The sequence below is a fragment of the Triturus cristatus genome, chromosome 11, assembly GCF_964204655.1.
Source record: "Triturus cristatus chromosome 11, aTriCri1.1, whole genome shotgun sequence".
NCBI lineage: Eukaryota > Metazoa > Chordata > Amphibia > Caudata > Salamandridae > Triturus > Triturus cristatus.
The window spans coordinates 214,170,060-214,184,163 of NC_140594.1; the positions used below are offsets into that span (position 1 = coordinate 214,170,060).

Genomic DNA, 14,104 nt, shown 5'->3' on the forward strand with positions numbered 1-14,104 from the left:
CAACGGGCGCACTGGGACGCCGCAGGATCGGAGCCACCCCGGGGGTGCCAGGAGGACATCATGCCGCGCTGGTGCGCAGGGAGGAAAGGAGGAGCGCCCAGGTCCCATGGGGAGGGCAGGAGACAGGCAACAGGGGACTAGGGGCGCCAGGCTGGAAGCGGGCGGCAGCAGACCGTGTGTGTGAGCCAGCGCGGAGCGCTGCAGTAACGCCCGCGGGAGGCAGCTAAGGGGTGCCAAGACGGGAGCGGGCGGCAGCAGATCGTGTGTGTGAGCCAGCGCGGAGCTATGCAGTAACGCTCGCAGGAAGCTGCGATGCGGCGCACCCAGGAAGAACCAGACCCAAACTAAAAGGACCACCCTCCCTAGGAGGAACATCCAACAAAACCCACCCCCCAACCCCCCACCCTACACTTCGAGAACTGAAGCATCTGTCGCCCTAACTTCAACAACTATTACAAAAGCCCCAAGCGAAGCGCTCGGGTGTCAAGAGCGTGGTGGACCCCTCCAGAAGTGCGGATGCAAGTGTTCCGGCCTAGACTACTACACATGAGCGGAGATCCGCTGAGTCGAGGTCCGTGGTGGAGGCCCCAGCCGCGGGACCGGGCCGCCAGAGCTGCTGCCAAGACAGAAGACCACCCAAAGTCAAATGGCCGGGCTGCGGGAAAGATCAGAAAGGTCCACAGGCGCGATGAGGGGGGTCAGGGACGGGTCCGGCGGGCGCGGCGACCGGCTCCGGAGGCCCCCAGCCGCCTGAGAGGATGTCCCGGATGAGGCAGACGAGTCCCTCGGCCTCCTGCCCGACCTGCTCGTGGAGCGAGGCCCAGCTGCCAACCCCCCCCGGGGCCGCCGGGACTGTGTGCGCCTCCTGCGGCGTGGGCGAGGGGGCCTGGTTGTATCCAGAGCCGAAGGCCTCCGAGCTGGGGACGCCCGCCCAGATTGGCGCAGGGGTCATTCCTCAGTGAGCCAAGTCCAGGCCGCCCGGGGAGTGTTGAAAAACAGGGTCTTATCCTGAAAGACCACGCGGAGGCGGGCCGGGAATTGAAGTTGGTAGCGAAGACCCAAGGAGCGCATCTTGTGTTTCACCTCCAGGTATGAGCGGCGTTGCTCCTGAACTTCCCGGGTGTAGTCGGGGAACACCATGATGGTGTGGTTATTGAAGGACAAAGGAGACTGCACCCGCGCCTCCTTCAGAATAGCGTCTCTGTCTCTGAAGTTGAGGATCCGCAGGATGAAGGGGCGCGGCGGGGCCCCCACCGGAGGCTTGGCGGCCAACGACCGGTGCGCTCTTTCCACTACGAATCAGGTGGACAAGCTGGCCGCTGGCATCCAGGACTTAAACCACTTCTCCAGAAAGTCGTCGGTGCGGCCAGATTCGACCCCCTCCGGAAAGCCCACCAGGCGGAGGTTGTTGCGGCGGGCCCGGTTTTCGGCATCCTCCGCCCGCCGGTGCAGCTCCTTGGAATGGGTCGTGAGCTCCCGGACCTGATCTTGGAGCTGCCGGATGTCGTCCTCCGCAGTCGAAATTCGGGACTCCGTCTCGGTGATGCGGGCCGTGGCGTTGCGGAGATCTTGTCGTAGGAGCGCCACGACCACCTTCACCTCCCCGACCATCCCCTCCAAGGATGTGCGGGAGGCGGTGATGGCCTGCAGAATGGTGGCAAGGTCCGCGCCGGGAGTCGGCGCCGCCTCCCCCCCAACACCCGGGGGATCGGAGGTCGTGAAACGATCAATCTTGGTCTGGTGGGGCGCGGCTGCCGACTTGGCACCCCTGTCCTTGCACATGACTGCCCTCGGGGCGCGCGCGTCGGTACCCAGGCGCTGTGTGGCTCGCCGTCCCAATGTCCCAACAGCCAGCCGGTGCGGATTCGAGGGGCAGGAGTGATGCCCTCCCCCCGCTGCGAAGGGCCAAGAGACCACCGGGGGTGCCGCAGCCCCGTGTAAAGGCGATCCAGCGTGGTCCAGTCCCACCGTTGTCTCAAGCGCAGGGCCCGTGTCCAATCAAGCCCCCACAGCGGGCTCCCGGGCACACTCCGGCGGCGCTCCCCGCCACGAGTGTCAACCGAACCCCCCCCAAGGAGGGGGAAGGAAATAGGGGCCCTCTCTGCCCCGCAGAGGCCGACTCCCACAGGCGGCGACGGGGGAGGGGAGCGCAGGGACCCTCGTGTGGCGATGGGCCCCCGCCGCCAACCGCCTATCCCAGTACCTGTTGTGGGCCCTCCACAAGGTCTCCACCTGGGCGCTGTCCGTGCCAGTTCTCGGCCGCCACGAGGAAGGAATCCAGGCCCGGCCCCACGGGCCGCTCACGCAGGTGCGCGCCTCTCTCCGCTGATCGGCAGTGTCTCGGGGTCCCCGCAGGTCTCAGGCGTCCCGTGGGCACAGCATGCACCCCTCCAAACCGGGGTCAGGATTCGGCAGCTCCGGGCAGGACCGGGACCCTCCTCCGCGGGTCCCGCACTGTAGGACCGGCCGCCGCCAGCCACACGGCCCGTGCCTCCCTTGGGCGCCGCGGCCTCGCGTAGCCCCCAGCGCCGGCCTCAGACACAGCCAGCCGCGTCCCCTGCGGCCGCGAAGCGACGGTCGGCAGAACTCGGGCCAGGGAGCAGGTAAACGGCCAAGAGTGTCACCGATTGTAGTGCCCCGGTCCCGCAGCAGATAGGGACCTCCGGGGCGCTGCTAGGTCAGCGGAACACGGATAAGTCCGGATGCGAGGGGTCGAGCATCGGGAGCCTCACATCAGTGCGGCCATCTTGCAGTGCGCCACCTAGCGCTCGCCCCTGTAATGGTGTTTTACATGCCACTAGTGCCCATCCCAGAACAACACTAGAGGCCATACCGTATGAGGAGATGGTCAGGGCCAGACAGAATTGCAGCCAAGATGTGAATTTCATCACAAATGTGAAGAAAATAAAACAGAATTTTTAAAGAGAGGGGGTACAATAACAGATGCTTAATTAAGGCTAAGACCAGAGCCAAACAGTTGAACAGAAAATCAACTCTTGTCCATTATTCGACAAGAATACCAACCAAAAGATGCAAGAAAAGGAAATCATGTTCATTACACAATACGATGTATATAGCAATCACATACATAACATTCCAAGGAAGAACTGTCATCTATTAAATTATAAGCCAGATGGAAGTGTAAAGAGAAAACCCAAAGTGGTAAATTGCAGAGGAAGCACTCCAAGAACCAAATTATGTCCAAATTATGTTAAAAAGAAAAAAGAACTTTAAAAACTTGGATCCCATGTGGCAACTGTTGTGCAAGCTGTTTGGGGCTTAATAAAATGACCAAGTTCACATAAAATACTCATACAGATTATACAATCAACTAATTTATAAACTGTAACACCACATTCACTGTTTACATAGTGGGCTGTGCGTGTCATCGAATATATGTTGGGAGTAGTATTGAAAGATTAAAGCTTCAACTACAAGAGCATGCCAGGGCCATTAAAATAAAAGATGAAAAGTATCCACTAGCTGCCCATATACATCAAGTACATCCAATAGACACAAAAATGTGGTTCCATGCGATTGAACATGTGATAATGAATAATAGAGTTGGCAATAGGGAACTTATTTTAAGACAGGTGGAGGCCGGTTGGATCTGCCGCTTAAGGACAGTATCGGATAGTCTCAACTCAAACGAGTTTCACTATTTTCTATATTAAAATCAATATTCTGCATTCTGTAGAGTTCTTGACATAAGCAGAGGTTAGTCGGACTGCCGCCTTGCAACAGAATGCAATTATTCTAGTGCAGATCCGTACTTATCTCTCTATTATGCATTTCTAATTGACAGAAACGATGATATTGTAAATTACTAGGTCACACTAATCACACCAATAATGCAATTGAGAGTTTAGATTAGTCTTTTACAATTGTGCCACTATGTCATTTCTACAGAAACTAAATGGGTTACTTTTCTCATGAAGATGATGTTCACAATATCATAACCCAACGTATTATCATCTGTTGCTTTCATGAGGGATAGTGTCTATTTCATGCTATCCATTGGTCTGTTGACTCATTAAACATGTTTTCCCAATTCTTTTAATATTTCCTCATACATCGTGGCTCATAAAGCTTTAACCAAACCCAAGGGAAGAAGGCTTGACACACAGAAATCAAGCACACGGATATACATTTAAAGATGATGCCCATGACAGCTCTTCTATAAGCGATTCTGTTTGAATCGGCATCGATATCAAGGCTAGGGGTTATGCAACATTATCCACTAGATAACTGCTTCGCTATTTCTTGGATACAGTATATATACACATATAATTAGGATTTGCAAACCCCACACGAAAATATAGAGTGAATTTCAAAAAACACAGAAATCAAGTGCACTAATCTCAATCTAAAGATGGCACACACAATATCTTTCGTAGGATGACCTTGCATCGAATCAGAGTCAGGTGTATCGGGACAAATGGGCTATTTAAACCGCGTGGTTACACCGACTCGGTTTTCATCTTGGTGTACATCGTAACACGAATTTATGTTCTGGGGCACTCGTACTCCAGAAATGTAGGTAAACAATAATAGTTTTAATATCTTTAATGCCCACTGAGTAGGTTATCTATACTAATTCGGTCTGCAAAATTGTTGCTTTAGCCAAGCCACAAAACCACTGCTTTTGGCTTTCTGCGCTAAACCACGCATGGCATATTTAGATGCTTGATTTTAGTTTACCGGAGCACTTGCTGGTATTTATGTTTGCTTGCCAGTTAACGTTGTTTCTCTGACTATTCCACGGAAAGCGTGTGCTCGCTTCTCCGTCAAATAATGTCCGGTGCACATCATGGCCCGCAGGTAGTGTTCTGAAGCACTCGTGCTCTGGAAAAGTGTGCAATATCTCCCATGTATGCAGACAACTTCATTTATGGTTGCTTACTGTGTAGCATTGTTGTTCTGAACATTATGTAGAGTGGTTGTATCTTGCTTTGTACTAAATAGTGCCTGGCACGTGTCGTGATGCCCGGGAGCACACGTGCTCTGGAAATGTAGGTATGTGGCGTTTACAATGCTTAAAGACCATATTTATTTTAGTGGCTAGCCACGCAACGTTGTTGTTCTGGACATTGCGTGGAGTACCTGTGTTTAGCTCCATATTAAATGGTGCCCGGCGCGTATCGCGGTCCACATTCTGTGTTATAGAGCGCCTGTGTTCTGAAAATATAGGGATGTGGCATCATTGGTGCTTATAGATAATGTTACTTACATTTAATAACGTTCTCAACGCTTACAGATAGCGCCATCTATATTCACTTGTCAAGCAACATTGACGCTTTAAATATTTTATAGATTGTTTGGGTTTGGCTCTGTACCGAATAACGTTCTACAAGTGCCGCAGCCCGTACTTAGAGCTTGAAAGCACACTTACCCTGGGAATATAAGCATGTGACTTCTTTAATGCATTCATCTGTTATGCAACTTCAGTTGCTTTAAAGATTCCATAGAATGATTGTTTTTAACTCTGTATTTAATAACGAACGGCGTACACTGCATTTGGAATTCATGATCAGGAGCACTTTCAATCAGGCAGAAAATATAATGGTCACCTATAGTAAATGTCTGTCAGTAGGCGAATCGAGAAATGTAGCCAGATTTAGAAACAAGAAAGACTATTATATTATTAAAATAATCTTTCTCTTAATAGATAATGCGAAACATACTTGCGAGTTATGACAACATCTTTTGTGCCAAGTACAAGGTGGTCCCCTGTGAAAATGTATGTGTACCAGAGGTACGAACAGAAAATATATGTATTTTCCACTTTCTCTTTCTCTCCAATCGTATCCCCTCCCAAGTCACTTGTCTATAATAATTGAATCCAATGTATGAATTTTGAACAATGGCTTCATTAATTCTCTGTAGGATCTAATGAATAAGCTCTTTCATGGAAATTGACTAAACACACGAGTGTATGGTCTCCAATAAGAACAGTTTTGAAATAGAGGTATGTGACTATTATAATTATGTTAATAGAATTGGCTCCATTCATGTAGTTTACATAATTTGTCCCATGAAAATCTTTATTACAAAATAATAACATAGTGCCCTATGTTGCAAATATGTTTCTGACTACAGTTTTGTTTAGGTCACACTCCTGTAGTTTTGTTGTCCACCTGCTTAATATGTCTGGTTGTACATTTTCCTCTCTTCATACAAGGTGAACTATGATTATGGTATTTATTTCAATCACACATTGCCAAATCTTTTGTGCTAGACTTGTTAGAGATATGAAATTGTTCCGCCCTCTTTGTTCAAGTAATAGATTGTGATTGAATGATCATTTAGGATCTGTACCATCTTGCTATGAATTTGGCTTTCACTGTCAGATCCACAGTTGTCATCTCTAAGAAGTTAGTTTATTTCACTGCTTCCCGACTCACAGGTGTTCTAGTAGATTTTAAGTCTTAAATGCCATAACATGTCTTGAGTGTTCATGTGGCCAATGTCTTTTCTGTACTCAAATTGACTCTTAGGAAAGTCTTTGTTTCTGAGGAACAAGGGACGATTTTTATCATGGTGACTGCAAATCTCCAATTAGTCAGTAACAATACAAGTGTACTGTTTTGTGACCCCAGAAACATACTCCTTTTCACCAACCAATCGTGCTAGCATGGGTACAGATTTACGGATACTTTCATGCCTCATTAGTTTTCATGTATCCTACAGTGATTTGGGCAACTAAAGCACAATGAATGATACCTTCTTTGAGTGTTAGTGCTACCTCACCTGAAATCGACCTACATTAATTTCCAACTTGCACTCGCTAACTTCTTCATCAAAATTGTTCTAGGAATTGGCGGCACATATGCAGCGAACTTGAGGACTCCAAGTTAGCCTACAAGTTTCACTTGCGTCTTAATGTTCATTTCTTTGGCCCAGTGTTAGACTTGTCAGCCCTAGGGTGGTCTTACCCTGTTTTTTTCCCTTTGCGCCTCATTTTTTGCCACCATCTTTTTGTTGGTCCTAGGCCTCTGGGCGCCTTACCACTGCCAAACAGTGCTGAGGTGCAGGTGCTCTCTCCTAAAAACATGGCTGCCACAGGCCCCTGCTACTGCGGAGTGGCCATTGAACACACACGCACCAGTAGTCAGGAGCAGGCTGGGACATAGTGTTACTGTATCTTTGCCGTCCTGCCTTTTTGTCCCATAGACAGACATGTAGAAGCTCCTGGAACCTTCCAGCCCAGGGAGGAGTTATGCTTTGCCGCCTTTCAGGAGGGTCACCTGACCTAGGGGTATAAGAGGAAAGGAGGGAAACCTGACTAGTTAGTTGGGGCACCACTGGACCTAGGGGAACCTCTGCCGGAGTATAGGCGGTTGGGCCTAGGGGGGAACCTACACTACTGAGACTGACTGAGCTTAGGCCCTGCTGTACCCAAGATAGCTGAGGGACTCTGCCAGTCTGCTGACCTTGCCCAGTGAGGGGGAAACCCAGGAGACCAACTCCAGTGTGCTGCAGGGAACCATCCTGCCTTTTATGCCTACCAACTCAACCTCCACCCTTCCCCCAAGTAACTGCAACCAACAACCTGCTAACGACTAGCGCCGAGCCTGAAGCACTGAGGACCCTGTGAGAGCTGCTGCTGCTGGGGGGGAATCAACAGGTAAAGCGCTGGGCCCACTTAGCGCCATATTACCAGAACTGTGCCCACCTAGTGCTTTATTGCTAGAACTGCGCCTCCTGCGCTATGGGGAAGTAATCTGCCTGTGCTGCCAAGCGCTAGTTCCCCCAGATCGCCGCCGCAGCCCAGGTACCTGCCCTTTTAGCGCTGTGTCAGGAAGCGCGTGATCTGCAGAGCTCATCGTTGTGGCTCAGGTGCCGCGAAGTCCCAAAGCGCTGCATGCGCTCCGAGCGGGTGTGTGCCTTTAAGTGGGGCGCTACCGTTGAACGTGCCTTGGGGCCCAGAAATCACCGCCGCGGCCCCAGTGTCTCGTGGGAAGAACTAGCTTTGGCCCAGAAGTCATCGCTGCGGCCCCCGTGGCCTGGGGAGGGCCGCGCTGGGCCGGAGAAGGAAGAGAGGGCGTTGTCACGTGACTGGGGCGCCGGCCGCGTCATCGGCTGCGTCCCCTGCCAGTCACGCCATCATTGGTTCTTGTGGCCGCGCCCACCGTCCGCCGCATCCTGACTGCCTGTCGTGCCCGGCCCCCAAGATGCCGCGACCCGATTGGCTCCTGGGCCGGAAGGAGGCCTGAGGCTCGGGGCTGATCCTGCACGTCGTCAGAGGGGCTCCGCTGCCAGCAGGGGCCACTCGATAGATTTCCCTGCTGTCACCCCCTTCAGGTGAGAGCCCCGCGGGAGCAGAGCAGAGGGCTGCCTGGGGAGGGAGGCGAGGTCTCTACCAGCATCGGGGCTGCCAGGGGAGCGCAACGAGAGTGGAGCGGCAGCCCCGTAGGTGCTGAGGGAACTGGGCCGGGAAGGCCCCATTTCACCCCTTTTGTGGGACTGCTGGGCCTGACTGGGACATAGGACTGCCCTAACCATGCCGAGTACTGGTAATCACCATCTGCCACACGAGATAAGCTCTTAAGGTGATGTGCATGCCCCTGAAGTGTTACCTGGATGTCCCTGTTTACAGGAAATCTTGCCTTTATTAAGAGGAGAACCTAATGAATGTTGTGCATGTTACTATATGACACCCCATGCATATGAAGTGTTACTTGAATAATCCACATGCATAGGAAATGTTTTGATGTTGTATTCATATCCACGAAATGTTGCATTCGATGACCATGCCTATGGTAAATGTTGCCTATGTTGTCCCTGAATATCAGAATTGTTATCTTTATTGAAGTGATGCCTAAGAGATGTTGCCTACATTAGCCTAGTGCCTCAGAAGTGTTACATGCCTGAACTAAAAGTAGATAAAGAGTCTTGTTTCATAAAACAACCTGGTGTGGTGTCCTTCTATTGCGTGTGAGTCACTGTCTCAGTGTGAGTGTGTGCTGCACCACTGCTTTACACATTGCCTTCGGGTGCCTTCCTGCCTCGCGCCAAGTTACCGTGTCGGAATTGGTGACCCCAGTTCTAACACCCAGTATTGATTGTTTCGGTTCAATGGACTTAATTTATATAAATTCTAGTTAGAAATGGCAAGCCATGATTACCTTTGTGTATGTATACATAACGATGCGGTGCCCATTTTTTCTTTATTTTCCTTTTAATTTACTGGTTTGGAATGGTAGATGGCAATTTTGAAACCGCAAATTACATAAATACGCACGAAAGGAGAGGTCCGGTAGCAAATTGCAGCTACAGTCTCATCCCATTTCTGTTTATTTAAAAAAGAAAAAACAAGCATTAAAAATGCAATAGGTATCGCCTTTTATTAAGTGTAAGCCATTTGCTTTGCTATACAATAACATTAGCAAAGCAAATGACTTTAACTTAATCAAAGGCGAGACCTATTGCATTTTCAATGCTTGTTTATTTATAAGTCTATTTAGTGTCAAGGGGAGATCTTTGCAGGCTCTTTAAACAAAACACGGCAGGCATTTTTCTTTTGGCAACCCTACTTTATATTCCTTTTCATTAAATGCATTCTCACACTTCAGCAGTAAAGTAAAATACAAATGTAAGGAATAGGCCGAGTGGGGACCCAGGGGGTACTGGAACCAGGAAAAAAACTAAGCCTCTATAACCAGTTTACAAAGGCATGTAAAAATGCAAATGGTCTTTAAAGACCTGTGAAAAACTTGGCCGTGCCGGAGATAAGACTCCAGACACTGCCCAGCTGAGCCCCCAGCAACTCGAGTTGCACTGCAGCTGCCTGGGCTGAGACACAGGACGGGGGAAAGAGGGGAGGCTGAAGGCCTTGGGCCTGGGCAGAAGTGGGACTGGGAAGGCGTGACCCCCTTTGCAAAGCTCCACGGCACCCCTGGGGGTCGCGCCCCACAGTTTGAAGACCCCTGCCTTAAGGGCAGCCCTGGAGTAAGACAGCCCTGCACCCAGTTTTTCTATCAATTACAGATTCACATTATGACTTTGCAATACTATGGTTTGCCGTCCATCTATAAACAGGAAATCAATAAGGGATTCATAAGCCGGGACACATATTCTACAAATAAATCAGGCCTCACAATCATGCATGTAACACACATTTCAATGAATAATCATTTGGAACCCTGACTCGAAGCCTTAAGATGATCTTCAAGTAGTCCACTTTACTACCAAACATTACATCGAAAAAAAGATTTAAGAATTACTTAAGTGGTTTTCTCTTGCTGAAGATAACGGAGTTGCAATATTTGAGCCAATATCTTGTAACATACACTGGATCTAAAACAAAAAAAAATTCATGCACAATAGGTCAATTGATGAGATAATTTCCATTTTGTGTGTGTAAAAGCATAAAACCATACTGAATATAACAAAGCCGTGTATGTATGGATCCTGTACACTATGGACACCGGAAGACGAAGCCTATCACAGGCTTGGACTTTGTATTTTTAACTCACAGCTATGTGTCCGTCATCCACTGGATGGGAAGGGTATGGCTTTAAATATTCTTTCATTGTTGAGAAGGGCATAAAGGATTTAACTAGTCTCAACAGTAATTCTTAGTGAGGTGGACAAGCACTCACTGGAAACTTGAAGGTGATCCAAATTCATGTCACACTGCAAACTGCCAGATACTAATGACTCGGTCACTATGGACATGAGCTGGACTTGTTCATGTATATTTTGTTTTAAGAATAGAAACCACTATCATTTTAAAGAAATCAGTTGGCAATAATACCAGAGTAACACGATTAATAGAAGTGACGAAGAAACGTTGGACAAACATTCAATGCATACATCAACATAGCATGAAGTGTACCCTGTGACTGCTTAAACAATGGAGTTGACAATTAATTACTACACCTAACATTTCATGGATCAACGCTATTCGCGATTCAGTGCTGTCCTTAGAGTTACATCGCTTATAAAGTATACATGTGCTGGTCGGAAAGGGTGTAGCTGGTGTTAGGCGCAAAGCAGGGACCTTAAAGGTGACATCTTTTTCTGACGGTCTCCTTATCTGTCGCACCATTTCATAACCATCTGCCTACTCACTGAACCATTCAACATAAAAGACTCCATAATGTTGCCAGGATACAATAAAATATGATCAACTGTGATATCTTGATTTCTTAATGCTGCTTTCTGTTCGCTTGGATTGCAAATCAGGACCTTACAGACTGCAGATTTAATGGCAATTCATCCCACGTCAGTATTGCAGTGTCTTTTTCATCCATCTACAGAGAATTGGAAGTTCATCCTATTTATTCGGTACACTGCATCCACTCTTCCACATTGTGTTTGTCAGAGGCAGGACTACAGGATGCGGAGAATACAGATGCCTAGCTCATTCTAGGTTTGTAGACGCTCGCTATTGCATTCACATGATTTCCAATGAATATTTTGCAAGCATATGATCTTGACATGCACATTAACATTTAGCTTGCTTATATACGGACCAGCTGGAAGAAATTCAGTTTACTGAGGTTCCACTTAATCAAAAAGAGGGCTTGCCTCATATAGGTTTCTCTAAGCAATTGATCACAAACGGTATTTCAGCAGCTGATGAATCACCTTCAGCAGGACAAGTGTAGAAGATTCTTCTGGCATGTCGCCATTACCGCTTATTAAAGACAGTCAATTGAAAGTGCATTAGGTGCATGTTCTGTACTGGAAATAGGATTTAGCCAATCTGAAAAACATTCCAGTCTCTTACATCTCCAAGGGCTACCCACAGAGAAAGGCACTGATTGAATGTGGCTGAGGGATACAGCAATGACTACTGACAGTCCAGGGAAGACACAGCTTGGCAGTTCGGGCTGGACTGTTCCCATGAGGCACAGGGTCAGACTGATTTGCATATGGCCATGTCTGAACTGGGGTGGCAGAGTGAGCTAAAGAACGATGATGGATTAAACCCAGATCAGTTGACTGGGGGTGAGTGCTTGAAATGTTCAACACTCCGTACATCATCTCCTTTGGTTTTGCTTTGTTCGCCCTACATTGGCAGGGTATGCCCAGACGTGGGTCCCTTGCTCACTTTGCCACTGGATTCAAGCTAGCCTGGCTGATGACGACTGATTAGCCAGAAACCGGTCCCAGGATGCTTGTTTCCGGTCCAGGGAAGACATGGCTTGGCAGTTCGGGCTGGACTGTTCCCATGAGGCACAGGGTCAGACTAATTTGCATATGGCCATGTCTGAACTGGGGTGGCGGAGTGAGCTAAAGAACTATGATGCATTAAACCCAGATCAGTTGACTGGGGGTGATTGCTTGCAATGTTCAACACTCCGTCCATCATCCCCTTTGGTTTTGCTACTGACAGTCTTAGTCACTTTTTAACATAATCAAGAAATTCGCCACGGAATCCTGCTGTGGTTGACTCAGTGCCATGTCCACAATGAACTTGTGTGGAAAAAGCATATAACAAAAGGCAGCTGAATTTGTAATTAGTACAACATAATAGTTGGTTTTGATGACTGGAGAAAAGGGACTAAGACAACTAGTATTTAGTACATAGGATTGGGTTTTTAACAGTATTAGACTGAGAACAGTGACTAGTACACACACCGAAATGCTTGGGGAGGGTAGTATCAAAGAAAGAGGGCTAATATGCTAATGAATGCGCTGTTGGAACCTCAAATACAATTATATTACAAACGGATTTAAAAGCAGGTGTGCATCTCTAATTAACCCAGATGAATTCTAGATCACACTTAGTTAACTTGACACAACCAACAGTATTGACTTGCTCTGACAAAGGAGTGACTAACTACTAATTAGCTAGTTATTGGTTTTATACTTAATTGATATACAGTTTTTTCTACATTGGCATGCTTTACTTGTGTTGCTTTAAAATTTTAGAAAGTTTCTAAATGATTCCCCATAATGGAAGGTTAACTAGAGGGCCATCATTGATCAGCAAGAAGGAAATATTTGATCTAGCTTACCCTTACATTTTTTGGACCCATTAGACAAAGAAAAAAAATACATTCCAATAGACTCATCGGAAATGTTGAAATTGGGATTGCTCCTCCTGAAGAAAAAAAAACTGTTGGGTTAGGAGAGCTTGCAACCCACATGAATGTATACATACTTTCATGTGGGCTGCACATCTGATGGTCAAGTGCCCTGAGGCAAGAACCAGGAGTAGACTGAGAGCTAAAGTTTGATGTCCATTAACTGCACACAGCCCCTATGGTGTCCAACACTGCTATGCATTGCTATTTCCCTGTGTAGGTTTTGGGACATCTGAAGCTACTCACAGTTTCTTTAAAAGGCTCATCTAGCTACTGCCTGCATATCACTGAGAATTACTTATCAATGTCACTTCATAGTGCCACCTAATTCATATTGTGACTTTAAGTGTTTTACTCTTTGACTAAAAACACTTTTATTTCGTGCGGTCTTTAGTCTTTTTCGGAATGTGGCCAGCTCCATACCCTCAAATCCTCCTTTCTGTCAATTTACAAATGTTTGTGTTCTTGAGGCTCTATTAAAAGACCTGAGATTTAGACCGTTTGTCACCCAGTCCATATCTTGACTAGCTTCAATCTATTACACTGTGAGGTGCCTAAAACTCAGGGGCTGATTTAGAAGGTTGGCGGTCTTCCCGGTGGATCGCCAAGTGGTCTGCAGTCCGCCCACCTAATTACAACAGTAATCCAGGGTGGGCAGTGTGGTGGCGGGAAGGCTTGGCTCATAGGACAGCCTAAGGAGCATCCCGCCACCGTGACAGCACCTCCAGCACATACGTGCAGTGTGGCATGCACCATGTCGTGCATGCCACACAGTGCACGCACAACTGTACTTTTTAGGGTTGGCACATCATGTGCCCCCGCACGCGCCCCCATGGGCAGATGAGCCCAGGAGCCCTGTTGGGGGCCCCTTTACATGCCTTTCTGCCAAGCATTTCATGGTGGGGTCCCAGGAAAGCATTTCAGGGAGGGGTACCCGCCATGAAATGCTTGGAGGAAAGGCAGGTCGAATCTGCTCAGCTCTGCCGGCATCGGCACTGCCACAATTACCCCCTGCTTTCCCCTATGCCGTGGGATCCTAGTGGCATTGGAGGCGGTTGGATCGC

At 48.2% G+C, this 14,104-nt stretch overlaps 1 protein-coding gene across 2 annotated transcripts in view; it reads right to left on the reverse strand.

Annotated features, from left to right (window-relative positions):
- MMAB (metabolism of cobalamin associated B) overlaps positions 1-14,104 on the reverse strand; it is a 153,178-nt gene that overhangs the window by 65,199 nt on the left and 73,875 nt on the right. For both annotated transcript variants that reach the window (XM_085633466.1, XM_085633465.1), the window contains one exon: positions 10,227-10,299. In XM_085633466.1, the coding sequence (XP_085489592.1) occupies positions 10,227-10,299 (73 nt within the window). The remainder of the gene's footprint in view (positions 1-10,226; positions 10,300-14,104) is intronic.